This window comes from Solanum stenotomum, chromosome 2 (assembly GCF_019186545.1).
Source record: "Solanum stenotomum isolate F172 chromosome 2, ASM1918654v1, whole genome shotgun sequence".
Taxonomy (NCBI): domain Eukaryota; kingdom Viridiplantae; phylum Streptophyta; class Magnoliopsida; order Solanales; family Solanaceae; genus Solanum; species Solanum stenotomum.
This window is the reverse complement of record NC_064283.1, coordinates 59,566,602-59,582,306: the sequence shown is the minus strand read 5'-3', so window position 1 is coordinate 59,582,306 and position 15,705 is coordinate 59,566,602. Positions and strand designations below refer to the sequence as shown.

Genomic DNA, 15,705 nt, shown 5'->3' with positions numbered 1-15,705 from the left:
TATATTATATTTATTTCTACTATATAATAAAAGGGGTTTTATTATGATATTATATAATAGTAGAATATATATTATATAAACTCCCTTTTATTATATAGTAGAAATTACAATTACAAAATTAACCCTTTTAAAATGTCTTTAAGATATTTTAAGTTGTTAATTATTATTATTTATAATACTTTTTTGGTAATTTTAAAATGATATATGTTATTTTTTCTGTCCCAATATATGTGACCCGGATAGAATTTTGAGAGTGAACCTATTTTATTATATATCCTTTAAATATGAAATATTTTAAGTCATTTGTAAATGATTTATTATATTATATTATTATATATTATATAAACTCCCTTATAGTAGAAAAATAAATATATATTATATAGTAGAAAAAATGATTTATTATATTATATATTATATATTATATAGGGAGTTTATGATTGGACATCACAATGTCCCATCATAAACTCCCTCTTTTATAATAAGAGAACGTGTGCGGACTAAAAAAATAATAATTTACGATAGGTGTTCCATTGAAACGTCATCGAATTTAGAGACTTCTGATAGATGCTTTGTTGGAAATATTTCCGATTAATCAATTTTCAATGAAAAATTTCGATCCAAAATTCTTTGTTTTTTTTAGTAGTCAATATTATTGCACTCACATAACAAGTCTTATTTTAATATAAAATTTATTTCTAGTCCAATCTCTTTCCTCCAAGTGATCATGAACACTATGTTATCAATGAATAAAGTTGTAATAAGTAGTAACAAACTTGAAACATAAGCATTTCAAAATTAGTTTGGTTGATTTTCGATTTCATGACCTAACTATATGACATGTTCAATTTAATTTATCCCCTTTGATAAGATACCAACAAACTGCCCAAGAAATGAAAGGCTACCTTCCATCTTTGTTTTCTTTAACTGTATTACTAATTAAATAAAATTCTACTCATGTGAGCTCGTTCATATTGTCGATCTCAAATTTAAATAAAAGAAGAGAGTTATCGATAGTGATCAACCAAAAAACAGTACTCTCTCTACCCCAAAAGGACATAGATATTAGATTGGGTACGTCTTACCCTCCGATCCCATATCCCACTTGTGAATTACATTGGAGTTGTTGTTGTTTTACTAATTGAATAATTGACTACAATTAGTCTAAACAAAATCTTAATCCCTACGTTGATCCCTTTTCATAATTACAATTCCACAAACACATAACACCATCAAGTTTGTTAAACAGTTAGTATGTTTAATTAGAACATAGATTTTGACTTTTTTTTTAATTAAAAAAAACCCATATATTCTTGTAATACACGATTCTTGCTTTTGAGTATGGGAAAGTAATTTTAAAATAATTTCAGCAAGAGGAACAAGAAGGACAAAGGTTGTGATTGAGCAATAAATACTCCTCTAAGTATTTTTTTAATTAGAAATTTTGGATTTGAGTATTAAGAATGGAGTTCGACTTTTGGGGTGATCTTTACTTCTGAAGTGGGACTTTTTGACGAGTATCCTATTAGTCGAGTTCCAAGAGAATATCGAAGATTAGGGATGTGTTTGGTATGAAGGAAAACATTTTTTGAAAAATGTTTTCCAATTTTCTCATGTTTGGTTGGGTAAAATATTTTCCAAATCAACTCATATTTCTCAAATTTAAGGAAAATGACTTCCCTTCAAAAATTAAGGAAAACATTTTCCAAAACTCTCCTCCAACTTCAAATTACAATTTTTTTTTGTTGAAAAAAAATAAATTTAATGCTTATTTTAAAAAAATATTTTCAACTTCAATTTTTTATTTTTTTACCCCACCCTCACCCCTATCCCCGCCAACTCCCTACATAATTAAGTTTGTTTTTAAAAAATATTTCCAATTTCAAATTTTTATTTTCACCACAACCCTACACTCAACCCCCACCCCCTCCCCCAAAAAAAAAATTAAAAAATTAAAGTTTGTTTCCAAAAAATATTTTCAAATTCAAATTCTTATTTTGCATCCCACCCCACCCCCCAGGCCAGCCCCCCTACAAGCTCACCCTCCCAAAAAAAATAATTTAAAGTTTGTTTTTAAAAAATATTTCCAATTTCAAAATTTTATTTTTTCACCCCATCCCACCCCTACCCGCGNCCCCCCCCCCCCCCCCTCCAAGAAAAAAAATTAAGTTTGTTTTTAAAAATATTTTCAATTTCAAATTTTTATTTTTTTACCCAATCTCACCCCTACCTCCCCCACCCTCCTCACAAAAAGAATTAAGTTTATTTTAAAAAAATATTTTCAATTTCAATATAAAAAATATTTTCTACTCTCTAGTAAAAAAAAGATATTTTCTCAAAAATATTTTTCATTCATAAATCAAACACTAAAAAAAAAAATTCGAAAATATTTTCTATTCACTAACCAAACATGAAAAAATAAGTCCAAAATCTACATGTTTTCTAGGAAAACATTTTCCTTCATACCAAACACACCCCAGGTGACAACCAAAAAGAGAAAAAAAATATGTATGAAATAATTAGACAAACTACATATATCATATAATTAGAGTAAAAAAAAGGTTTCTCACTCGGTGTTTGATATCAGTAAAGGTGTCCCTAACAAATTCGAATATGAGTTGTGTAAGACTCACTAAAGCGAGAAGTGCTTCCTATTAAGATTTTTACACGAGTATTTTTTGTAGTCATCTTTAGTGAATTATATTGTCATCATGACCAGACTTGAAGAGTGTAATCCATTAATTATTTATTATTAATGTTAAAGGAACTTATCATTAAACTTAAGCTATAAGATATGTATGCATGAATAATCATAATTAATTAAGTGAATATTCATCATATGAGCAATTAAGCATGAACTATATATGTGCAATTAAAAAGTTTAAATTATGATATGAGAGGGAGATTTAATCAGAAAGTTTGGTAGAAAAGAGAAATCACAAATTTCTGAAAAAAAGAAATATTCTTGTGATTGAGCAACAACAAGTGATTCTGATCCAAAGACAAATGCAAATCTCCAAATATTTTTTTGAAACTTTTATTTTTATCACATGGTGTGTTTGTATTATATATAAATATAGGGTTTAGTTAGAATTAATCATATCCCCTTTAGCTAAACCACATGGAGAGCCCAAACACCAAATCTTCTCAAAAGGTGAGAATTATGATTTTACCTGTTTTTTCACACATGCTTTAATCTTTAGTATGAGGTTTTCTTTTGTTTTCTATTCGAAATTCGGTATTCATATTGATATTTTAATTAATTCAAATTCACATCACGGATTTTATTCTTTACAATGAGATTTTTTTTTTGTTTCCACCCAAATTTTAATATCTGTTTGAAGGTTTCGATTAATCCAGAATTGCACATGTACATAAGATTTCAATAAAAGGGGAAACACTTTGTCCCATAATTTTTTTAATAGCTAGAGTTCGAATCTAAGACCTTTAAAATTAAGGATTGAGTAATCTTGTTTATTCCACAGTTACCTTGGTGATACTCTTATTTATGAGTCAAACTTACCTACACTAAAGTTTTTAAAAAGAATTACACCATTATATCATTTGTATATATTGTAACGAGTAAGTTGTCTTATTATCAAGATTATAATTCCTACACTTATTATGGAGAGTTATATACAAATATTTTTTAAGTGACCCGCTAAATGACGATAGTGTAAATTTTTTTACAGTATTTTGGATGGATATTAATTAAACTAATTTACAATTTGATTTATAATTCAAACTTTTTTTTTCTTTTTGATTGTTTTAACTTCAGCTTGTGAGGAGCAGTTCACAATCTCCAATCCAATCTCCTGGAAGAACAGTGAGATCAAGTTCTCCTCAATATCAATCGATGAAAAATAATAATGTGGTAATTAACATGATTTAAACTCTAATTAATTCACACACAACTAAAAAAAAGTCATTACTGTTAATTTTTTTATGTAATTGAACTTCATTTTTTTGGGGTAAAAAAAGTCTAGTTTTTTTTAAAGATGCTTCAACATTAATATATTTTTTTTTAACAGTTGAGATATGAGTCAAAGGAGAAATCAGTTGACAAAAACAAGGTACAATATTGTGTAAGATGAATGAATGAATGAATTAATTAGTTTCCTTCAAAATTTAATTTGAGAGCTAATTAATTAAAATTAAACTTATTTATATTAGGCTCAACAAAAGTCATTAGCAAAGGATAATATAAAACCAGTGGAGATCAAACTTCATACTCAACAAAGAGCAAGAAGACGTGCCTTATTCAATTACTCAGTAAGTGTTTTAATTAATTATAATTAGTGTTTATTCATGTCATTAGAAGTTGTTAATCATGAAGAACATTTTACTACTCACTATTATTTAATTTATATTATAATATATAATAAATGTAATTGTAGATAAGGTAATAAACGATATGTCTCTTGAAAATTGATTCGTCACTATTATGAGATTTATGAAAAAAAATGTATATAATTTTTTTATTCAAAATATCACACGTGCATGAAAGTGTGTACAATGTAGTAGGGGTGGAGCTATTTTCGTGGAAAATTATACTATTTATATATAATTAAAATAATTTTTATATATAGTACATATTAAACCCCTTTTGACTAATTTATATATCTATTTCTTTAAATTTTAAACTTTCTTGGGAAAAATTCTGACTCCACAACTCTATGTATAATATGAAAGACGTAGGTATATTGGAAATGTACAAGCTAGGTTTTGGTCTATGAAAAGGCAACACTTTTTGTAAACTGTATTTTTGCCTCTTGAAAATCATTGCCTTAGCAAGAAGGACACTCCATATCTTAATTTGATCAAAAAGTGTGACATTTGATCTAAGACTATACTTTTTGATAGTTTATGCCACGTATTTTGTTCATATACGATTAAAACGATCTTAAATAGTTATAGTGATTATTTAAGAATTATATTAAATTAAATATTATTTTAGTTGTTTTGAAGAAAATCCCTATATACATTTCTCTAACTTCACTTACAAGAAAAAAGATTAAATGAAAACCTTGAATACTATTCTAACAAAAGAAATTAAATTCACAGATGGAAACCAAATCTTACTTCATAGAGCAACAGAAGAAAACAGTAGAGAAAGTACAAAAGGTAAGAACAAATATATATTTCTTCAAAATCATTAATTATTGGGAAAAAGAACAAATATATCCCAGAACTATCGTAAATGATATGTTGATATCCTTCATCATACTTTTGGGACATTGGTGTCCCTACCATCCAAAAACTAGAGCACATATGCCCTTCACTCTAACGGAAGACTAAATAGGGACACGTGTCACAATCTTATCTGTTGATCCGATATTTAACAAATGTTGGGTCAGTGGATAAGATTACGACACGTGTATGTCCGTTAATATAAATGGTATATATGCTCTAGTTTTTAGAGGGCGCACCAATGTCCCAAAAGTATGACAGAGGGTATCTGCATACCATTTACGTTATTTCGGGGGTATATTTGTCTTTTTCCATTAATTTATTATAAAATTCACATTCTTACTATAGTATATATATTGCAATTTATTTATTAAAAAAATTGTGTAACAAACAAATTTCTTTGGACAGATGATAGAAGAAGAAGAAGTTCGTTTGCTAAGAAAAGAAATGATACCAAGAGCTCAATTGATGCCATTTTTTGATAAGCCATTCCTTCCACAGAGGTATGATAATTAACACAAATTAAAGGACTATATAAGTTGCTTCTCTATAAATTGTGCCAAAGGACAAGTAAGAGTAGATCTAGAATTTCTAGTTTATGGATTGTAGTGGACCAAAATCGATTTGGTTTACTAGGTTCAAAATAGATTATCTATACATATTAACGAATTTCTTTAACACGATTATAAAGTTTTTTGAATCTGTAACTGTATCAGTGACTTCGCCCTTGATGATACTAATCAAAAAAGTTATTATTGAACAAATAATCTAACTTTAAATATCTTAATTACTCTTTGTACTGCGACATAGTTTTTGAATTTTACAATCAAAGATTCCGAGTCTTTAATTTGAGAATATCGATTCATAACCTAACATTATATTATTTTTTTGAAATTTTCAGTGCACGTACACACACATATATATATATTTACACCCCTTAATTAGTAAAATTTCTAAGTTCGCGTTCTTTTTACTTCAGATCAACAAGACCATTGACAATTCCAAAAGAACCAAGTTTCATGTTGAATGGCAAATGTTCTAGCTACATGAACTTCTCAATGTTCAACACTATGAAGCAAGTCAAGTGAATAGTCATGAAGGCAAAATGAAGCTAGTTTCATAATTGTCAATGTTGTCTATTGTAGATATATAAATGCTTTGTAACAACTAGTTTTTTTTTTTTTTTTTTGACATCTTCAATTTTCCATTGTTGAATAAAACTTAAAAAGGGTTTGTTTTGTGATATAAGATTTTTGTAAGTTTGGTTAGGTTATTTTAGATTCTAGCTAAGGGGTTAGGATCTACTTAATTGGGTGTACTTTAAATCTTTGCCATTGTTGTTGAATAAAGAAATGCAATCCATGTATAGTTCCTTTACATGGAAAAAATGATTTTTTTTGTTTTCAATTCAGTATTCGATAACAATTAGTTTGGATTTTTAACGTGTAAGACTCATTAAAAGGGGAAGCACTTCCTATTTGAATTTTTTCATATTCAAAGCTTAAATCTGAGACTTTAGAAAAGAACAAATAATCCTACCTATCCATCTCTTACTTTTTATACTAAAATTGACCCAAAACTAATGGGTTAAACTACATCGAAAAATGGTGAATCAGTTCAAGAAAACCAACGGTCTTTATCGATTAAAATCGAGGAAGTTTCCTTAAATTTACAAATATAATTTTTTATTGAAAATCATTACGAAAGTACAGAAAAAAAAATCCGATCTCTGTCGATTTTTTCACAATATAATCTTATCTATATAGTAACTTGAAATCGAACTCAAGTATTTACCATGAATCATGATATTCAACAATTTCTATAAACTGGGCTCTGATAACAGAATGCCCATCANTCGAGGAAGTTTCCTTAAATTTACAAATATAATTTTTTATTGAAAATCATTACGAAAGTACAGAAAAAAAAATCCGATCTCTGTCGATTTTTTCACAATATAATCTTATCTATATAGTAACTTGAAATCGAACTCAAGTATTTACCATGAATCAAGTATTCAACAATTTCTATAAACTGGGCTCTGATAACAGAAAGCCCATCAACTTTTCTTGTTCACGAGAAGCCCATTAACTACTCAGCCCAAAATTAATTTCAATTGGATCTCTCAAAGCCCAATACTAACTTTATCAGTAGCTTTTGTACCCCTCGATCTCCGGTTCCTCTCTCCTTCTTCTTCTCTTCCTCGTCAATTTTCCATTTTCCCTCATCGATTCTCTGGCGGAAAACCGAAAAAGGTATGAATAACTCAAATTTTCCATTTATATTTTGGTTTTTTGAGCTTGAAATCATTTAAATCTTCTTAATTTGAGTTTTAATTGGAATCTAGGGTTTCTAAATGTTCATGTAGAGGTTAGTTTTGAAAGTTAGCTCCTTTATAGTGTTTCTTGATTTGAGTTTGTGTTTTTAAAGTGAATAATGATGTTTGAAAAATTGGAATTGGAGTTGTTTTTGAATTTTTGTGAGAAAGTTGGAGTGAAAACAGCTTCTTGATTCCAATTAACTGTTTTTTTGTTGTAACTTTTCAATTTTTGCATCTGAAATGAAAGAAATTACTTGATGAGGATTGTGTTAGCTTCTTTTTGTTATTTTTATAGCCTTCTGTGGCCCCTCAATAGCATCAGAGATGGTTTGAAGAAATTTTTTAATGTAGAAAAATCAAACGTGGAAGAAATCGTTGACAGCAGTAAAAAGATAGATACTTAATTCCAATACAATAGGAGTCTACTAGTGCAAGTTAGTTGAACATCATATAGATGAGTTGATAGGTGGGTTAGGTGCACATATGGCTATTACCCAATGGAAAGCTATAAGGTTAGTCTCCCTCACTCCCTCCCTCCCTCTGAATGAAGAAGTAGTGAATCTATAACAGCAATAAAGTGATAATTTTGTGGATGTTTGTGGGAATCACTGTACCGTTATACTTGCATTTGGTCTGATGTTTGTCAAGAGTCTTTTTATTTTGGCAAGAGACTTATAGTTGCATGTTTGTAAGTGTTGGTTTTAGAGGCCTTTTAGTTAACTCACTATTTGCCTTGAAAGATAATTGTTTTACTATTGAGATGAACTGGACCTAAATAGAGCTGAATGAATAAAGACGATTCATATAGCCGATCACAGTTAAGTTGGATTGATACTTAGTTGATTGGTTGTATGAATGTGCCAAGCAATAATGATCATTTAGCTGTTCAGACATGGGATGGTTGTCTTAGCTCAAACTTGGTTATATCAGTGAACATTTCTTACAAGTTTTAATTTAATCAATTCAGATCCACTTTGTGGAATCACACTGTTGTTGCTGTTTCAATTCAATCAATGCTGTTATGGTTATAATGTATTCACTTTTTCTTGTGACAGGTAATTCAGAATCTGAACCTAAACCTTTTCCAATATCATTTCTATTGTTGGCCAGACAAGGGAGGAAAAGATAACACTCTGGTGTCCACATCACTAAGGGCATGGCTGAGCTTAAGACTTCTGGGAGACCTATTGACCAATTGTTGGAGAAGGTTCTCTGCATGAACATTCTATCTTCTGATTACTTCAGAGACCTATTGCGCCTGAAAACTTATCATGAAGTGATTGATGAAATCTATAATCAAGTTGATCATGTGGAACCATGGATGACTGGCAACTGTCGTGGTCCTTCAACAGCCTTCTGCCTTCTCTACAAGTTCTTTACAATGAAACTTACTGTCAAGCAAATGCATGGCCTGTTAAAGCATCCAGATTCTCCTTACATTAGAGCTGTAAGTGGTGTTCTGTATCTTACCCTTTTTCTATTAGATTTGTTGTTTTCTTAGCTGTGAATTGTTTTTTTTCCGCTATATACTGGCTGTGATTCCCTTGGAATTTTGTATAGATATTTAGGGGATGATTTTATTTTCAGCTGATGATCATGCCTTGTTAGTAGTAGACTAGTCGTGCGCATATTCTCCCCTTAAAAACCTTTGTTCATTTTTAAGTTTTGATTGGTAAAGACCTAAGAACCCTTAATGAAAGTTGAGAGTTTCCGGTGCTGTTGGTTGGCTTGGAAGTTGGTCCAATTTGTGATGCTTTTGTGTTAGAGGTGCCATAATAGAGTCAAAAGTGATAAATGGAGTTGGATAGTGAGAACCCTAACCCACAGCTTTAACCACCTCCAACAGTATTTTCTATTAAAAGGTTTTTATTTGGAAGTGAAGGAGTGGAAGTCATCCATGGAGTGTGTCATGTGTTTCCAAAAGCACAAGGGAAAATAAAATATTACTTCTACTCGTCCAATAATTGTTGATAGACAATCAGAAGTTACAATTTATGTTGTAAGAAAGTTTTTAGAGAGAATTGACCCACTTCATCCGTATGGTGATATTGAGTAATGAGGCGTACCGAGTTCAGTCTTCTCTTTACCAGCTATGTTATGTCATACTTTTTCCTCTCTCTATTCTTCTCTGCTAAATGCTGCAGAAAGCTAACACAATTACCTTTTGTTCTTGCTGATGCTAGATTTTAAGCAAACTGGAACCAACTCCTCTACTTTCTTGTCATCACCTTCACTGTTTTACCAAGTAATGAATCAAATAAGACTTTTGGAATTCCATCTAATGTGCAGCAGTTTCTTTCATGATCCATTTAAAATAGCACATGTATGAATAAAGAATTCAGTTGCATTCCCAATCAGACCGTGTCCCTTCTTCCTCAAATTCATGGGCTTTTGTTTTCTTACATTGTTGTACTTACATTCTTGAGCCTCTTTCTATGGATTCAATGATTTTATTATTCTTTTGCAGATTGGATTCCTTTATCTGAGATATCTTGGTGATTTTAAGACATTATGGGGTTGGTATGAGCCTTACCTCAAAGATGATGAGGTAAAAATGAAATGCTCTACCTCAACTAGATCATTCTATTGTTTTTTCTGGATTCAGATGATGCATTGGTGCATTCTGTTAGGATTCTGGCATTTTGCATACAAACGACATATCTGTCAATTCTGATCATTTCCACGCTATAGATTTGTTTGCAACTTTGACTATTTTCTTCAATTTCATGGAATATAGTGTTTGAAGGAGAGGTGAAATCATTTGTTACTGTTCTCTTGTCTCGTCAATCTGCTCAAAGCATTGCCTCTATAATTAATTTCCTGGCACTCCTGAAACGATGTTTTTCCTCTCTGTTTTCGTTCTTTTTAAACTAGCTGATCTGATTTAAATCAGTTCTTTTTAAAAAAATCTTAATGGTCTCCTTTGAATCACCACTTTACTGTTTCTACTGCAAGAACTCACTTTCCAATAGCTTCAGTGGTAGAATTGTCTTTCTTTCTCTTTTTTATAGCCTGTTTGACCAAAGCTTCCTGAATCTGCTTATTTTGAAAAGTGCTATTGTCAGAAGTGATTCTCAGAAAAGTTCTTTTGAAGAGTAGCATTTTGTGTTTGGCTAATCGATTTTGAAAGCACTTTGCCAATATTATTGCTGTACTTTGTGCTTGGCCAATGTTCCAGAAGTACTTTTGGAGAAAGCCACTTTTTTTAGCTTTTAAAAAACAGTTTCTGCCACTACTCAAAAACACTTTTTATCCCTAGAAGCTTAGACAAACACTTCAAATTTCTAAAATAAGCACTTTTGGCTTCCCAGAAGCTTGGCCAAACAGGTTATAAGTATGCATAGAACCATGTCGGTCTCAGCTCTGCTTCTGAGATATTGATCTTGATTGTGTGCCATAAGTATTACATTTTTTTTTTCGAAATTGGTAACATGTGTGCCATAAGTATTACATGATCTGTGCATAATTTATGCTATGATTCTCACTCCTTATGCCTTAGGATGCAAGGACCACTCTTGCTTGAAGGTGCATGGACATGATTTTTTTTGCAGGTGAACTGATTTTCATATTTGTATGGTGGTATACTTCTGATATTTAACCTTTTGCTCTTTATTTTTCTACGGTTTCCGTCTTCTATTCCTTCTTTTTCTGTGAACTGGGGTTTTGAAGCAGTGGGAGCCTTTTCAGTAGTTTTAGTTGCATCTAAGAAAACTGAACCATTATGTCTTTAGTTTGTTCACCTACTCATGGTCAGAGGGGCTCATTCTGATTATTAACTATTTATTTCAGGAATTCTCTCCTGGATCCAGTGGCCAAATGACCACAATGGGTGTATATGTGCGTGACTTATTTCTCGGGCAGGTAAGGTGCCACCTCTAAAACCCACTTTTTAGAGAATAGTTAGCAGTGATGCAATAAATATACACTTATGATGTTTCTAATGCATGCTCATCTCTGAGGTTCCTATTTTGCCTCTATGTTGTTTGCTAACTTTACAAAGTAGAACATGACTGTAGCTTAGTCAGTATTCAATAGTGAAGCAGTTCCTCCAAAGGAGTTGGACAGTAGATACTTCTATGAACTCTTGCTCTCGAATATGTGTGCTTTTAACAACTGAATGAAAAGACAATTGTGTAATAGTTTTGCCCAACTGTTTCTGTGACTGTAATTATGAATATGTGCTTATCATCATCATATAGATATAGATTATTAAAAGTAGGAAGTTCTAAAGTGCAAAGTTTGGATTACCATTTCCCCCCTACACCAAGTTAAAAAGTATCTAATTAATTAAATAATAATCATATTATACTAATACTAACCCCTCATCTGAACATTATTATTATGATGATGATATTTTTGTACTAAATAGTAAATTTTACATGATAAACAAAGCAATTAAATAAGATGTTACTAGAGTGAATTTCTTTATCTACCTAGCATTTACGGCAAGTTACTCCCTCCGTTCCTATTTATATGTAGTCCTTGCTAAAAATAGATGTTCCTTAATACTTGTCATTTCATAAAATCAATGCATAAATAACGCTATTCTTTCTATTTTACCCTGGAGAGTTATTAGCCTTGAAAATATGAATTTGACCAACATAGGAAAACTAAATAATTTATTCATGTTCATCTGTCAAATTAATTAATCAAAATAAACTAATTCATGTTCATTAATGGAAAATTTGACTTCAAGAGAACACTAAATAAATTTACAATGGTTAACTTACTCAATTTCTTAAGGGGCGTGAAATCTAAAATAATGACATATAAATAGGAACATAGGGAGTATTATTTGAGATGATTCATTTTCTTCCGTTTACTTTTGTCCTTTTGTAGTTATTTCAAATGTACAATTTATGTCTATTATTTGTCATTTAATTATCAATTAATAAAAAGGAAAGGAAAGACACAAAAACGTGGCCCTCTTTTTTAAAAAACAAACAAACAAAAACAGTCCCTTTACCTTCTTAGAAACAACTCAATTATTAAAAAATAGGGTTTAGTTTGCCTTCATTTAATAACTTTTAATTAAAATAATTCTTGCATACATTTTTTTTCTTTTTTGATAACCAAGAAATCTGTCTGTGACCTGCCCTTTGGACCAATCACAGCCTTCTAAACTCGGTGGATAATGGGCCCGCCCCTCTACCCTTCTCCACTTAAATACCGGGCTTCGCTTTGCATGGTGTGGGGCTTGAACCTGCGACCTAAGCCACAAATCCTCCACCTTTTGCCACTTGAGCTAGGCCTTGGGGGACTTGCATACATTTTGAAAATGTAAAGTTGCTTTGTGAGAATATAAACATTATCCTATTTATTATACACTATCAAATATGAAGTCATCAGAATTTTGCTATAAATATGGAATTGTCATTAGTTAAGTTTCAATCAAAAAGCTCAAATGTGCTATATTTCCTTTTCAAAAGAGGAGTGAATTAGATATATGGCGTAAAGTACTAGAAACTGTTAATTCTTTATCAGTTTGCGATAGTAAGAATCGTGACTAATTCAATTATTAGTATTATTCATTTATTTCATAATTATCTCCTTTCTGTTGAGAAATATGTGAATTGTCATGGTTGCAAAATGGAAATTATCTTCCAGTATGGAATTGTCAATGATTTTTTACTTTTCACATCACCATCTCTTTGTTTTAGGAACAACTACTTAAACCTCTCCCAATGCTATCAAATTGTTTGGTGAATTAAAAAAGCACTGTTTTTCAAGTACTTTATTCTATTCATGTAAGTGATTATTCTGCTTTAAATTGATAACGATATTTCTTTGCATATGATTTCTAAAGTCGATATGATATTCTCCTTATAAATTACAGAATACAAAACCTTATTTTCAATCTGAATGACATTTGATATTTCTATATTTATTGAGGCATTTGTTTGGTCTTTCAACTTCATTAGGCTATGATCTGAGAGTAACAACAGAACGTGTAGCAAGTTGGACGTCTTCACTTTATTTAGCAACACCGAAAAGAATTTTGAGGAAGATGAATTCATAATGTTATAAATATCACGTATGACTTCAACAATTGTATGAGAATGACTAAGTTTGATTACCTTATATTTATATTAACAAAATTCATTTGATTCTAGATTTTCGTGGTTTCTTATAAATTATCTTTGGAAGGTTAATTTGGTTCATTACTTTAAAGTTATTTGTACACATGATTTAAGATTATAATGATATAATTTCACCCCTATTTTTAAGTAAGAGAATAGCAATATAGATTGATCGAGGTTAAGTTGGTATCACATTTTAAAATAATATTTATGTGATTTTATAAGAGTTTTTACTTATTGACATATGGGTATACGCGCAACACGTGTGCCTGGAGACTAGTACTTGATAAAAACATCTGAGTCTTTCTTTCATGTTATTGTTTCCTTAATCTCGAATTGCGCAGTCTACATCTTCCGATTATGATGATTATTACATTTTGAACTGATGAATGTAATTCATGCTCTGCCTGACCCTTCATTGGAAGATCTATCATTTGTCACAGCACATATGAGCTTGTATGGGTACTTCACATTTATCATTTATGTCATTGACTTGCTAGTAAGGGAACCTTTACCGGAGGGAGGAGGCAAGACTTATGCTTTGGTGGATCGGGGTCTTCAATTTCCATTCATATGCATCAATTACTACCTGAGACTTTCTTGGATAATGCTATTATTGTATTTCATACCTGTTCCCATAATTTACTTGAACATTTTTCTTTATTGCAGTATTATTTTGACACACTACTACCCCGCATTCCTGTTCCTGTCGTGCGGACGGCAGTTGCCAGTCTCGAAAAAATGAATCTGCCGACCAAACTCTCTGGGTCGATCGGTGACTCTAGTCGTGGATCTGAGGAAACTTCTCGCCGGCCACCTTCTGTCAAAGCTTCCCTTTCAGTGTCCTTTGGTCAGCGGGCACCTCATCGTGCATCAACTAGAGATTCATCTCCCATCCGACGAACAATTGCACCACCACCCTATGATAAGGATGGTGCAAATGGTTCAAGACGTTCCCCCAGCATGCGCCGGAGTCAAAGTCATGATTTATCTGACCGAGAAAATTCTGAAAGAGACAGAGGCCGGGACAGAGACCGGGACAAGGAAAGAACTAGGGACAGAGAACGTCATAGGGATAGGGATAGGGATAGGGATAGGGACCAGGAAAGAGAAAGGGATAGGGGCAGGGATCGGGATAAAGATAGAAGGTATGATCACGAAAGAGATCGTGAAAGGGACAGAGACAGGAGGCATGATTATGACAGAGACCGGGGAAGGGATAGAGACAGGAGGTATGATTATGATCGAAGGTCAATTGAGAGAAGCAGAAGAGACTATGACAGGAGCAGGAGCCGTAGTAGGAGTAGAAGCCACAGCCGAAGCTTGCATGATCAAGGTACAAGTCTTGATCAACAGCGAACTCCACCTAGGGATGAGAGCAAGGAGAAGAAGGCTGCATCTAGCAATCTGGCCAAGCTTAAAGATCTATATGGCGACTTCGGCAATAAAAAGGAGAACGTAGGTGGTGACGGCAGGGCTCCAAATAGGGATACAAGTACTGAGGAGGTTATCAGACTTGGTGGTTCTACATGGAGGTAGTTGGTCACATTTACGTTTTGTAAGAGTTCGGATACTCTCACACTGTCTCACCTTCCCAGAAGAGCACATTGATGGCTAACCTTTTGTCGAAGGGGAATATGCAACTGATAGCTGCAGCGAGGAGATACTGTTTCATGTTTGAGCAGTCGGGCAGAGCTGCGTGTAAACTGGATTTCCTTTACTACTATTTTAGACTTGCGTTACAATATTGGATGGATTTCAAATGTCCCTTTGTTTGTTAAAACATTATTATTACTACTTAAAGCAATTGACAAACTGATAAAACTTCATCATTGCAGGATTTGTTATCTTCTATATGCTTTGCTTATCCCTAGTGTGTTGTCTTGCAACTGATAGATTGATACTTTATGGAATTGGCAAGTTGCTTATTACTCTCTCTGTCCCTAATTATTTGTTCATTTTTGAATTGGCACACCTATTAAGAAAGCAATTGTTGACATAGTGAGTTTACCATTTATTCTTATTAATTATGAAGTGGATGAATTAAAAATTTAAGATTTTCAAGAAATTTTATCTTTTTCAAAGTAGTAATTAATTGAGGATATAATAGGTAAAATTATT

The 15,705-nt window shown here is 31.8% G+C and overlaps 2 protein-coding genes across 6 annotated transcripts; both read left to right on the top strand.

Moving 5' to 3' along the window:
• The first annotated feature begins 3,113 nt into the window (after nucleotides 1–3,113).
• LOC125856941 (uncharacterized) lies at nucleotides 3,114–6,517 on the top strand. Its single transcript, XM_049536601.1, has 7 exons — nucleotides 3,114–3,151; nucleotides 3,776–3,871; nucleotides 4,029–4,070; nucleotides 4,171–4,269; nucleotides 5,062–5,121; nucleotides 5,596–5,690; nucleotides 6,167–6,517. Exons 1-7 carry the CDS (start codon nucleotides 3,119–3,121, stop codon nucleotides 6,273–6,275), a joined length of 534 nt encoding a protein of 177 aa, XP_049392558.1. The 5' UTR covers nucleotides 3,114–3,118; the 3' UTR covers nucleotides 6,276–6,517.
• A 2,043-nt stretch (nucleotides 6,518–8,560) lies between these two features.
• On the top strand, nucleotides 8,561–15,424 carry LOC125856909 (pre-mRNA splicing factor SR-like 1). 5 transcript variants are annotated; one of them, XM_049536566.1, is made up of 4 exons: nucleotides 8,561–8,951; nucleotides 9,972–10,052; nucleotides 11,294–11,365; nucleotides 14,254–15,424. In XM_049536566.1, exons 1-4 carry the CDS (start codon nucleotides 8,661–8,663, stop codon nucleotides 15,121–15,123), a joined length of 1,314 nt encoding a protein of 437 aa, XP_049392523.1. In that variant the 5' UTR covers nucleotides 8,561–8,660; the 3' UTR covers nucleotides 15,124–15,424. The 5 variants fall into 5 exon arrangements, with proteins under 5 accessions (XP_049392523.1, XP_049392526.1, XP_049392527.1 ...); XM_049536569.1 differs by having other exon boundaries at nucleotides 11,294–11,370; nucleotides 14,254–14,967; XM_049536570.1 differs by having other exon boundaries at nucleotides 11,294–11,370; nucleotides 13,426–14,268.
• The last annotated feature ends 281 nt before the right edge of the window (nucleotides 15,425–15,705 follow it).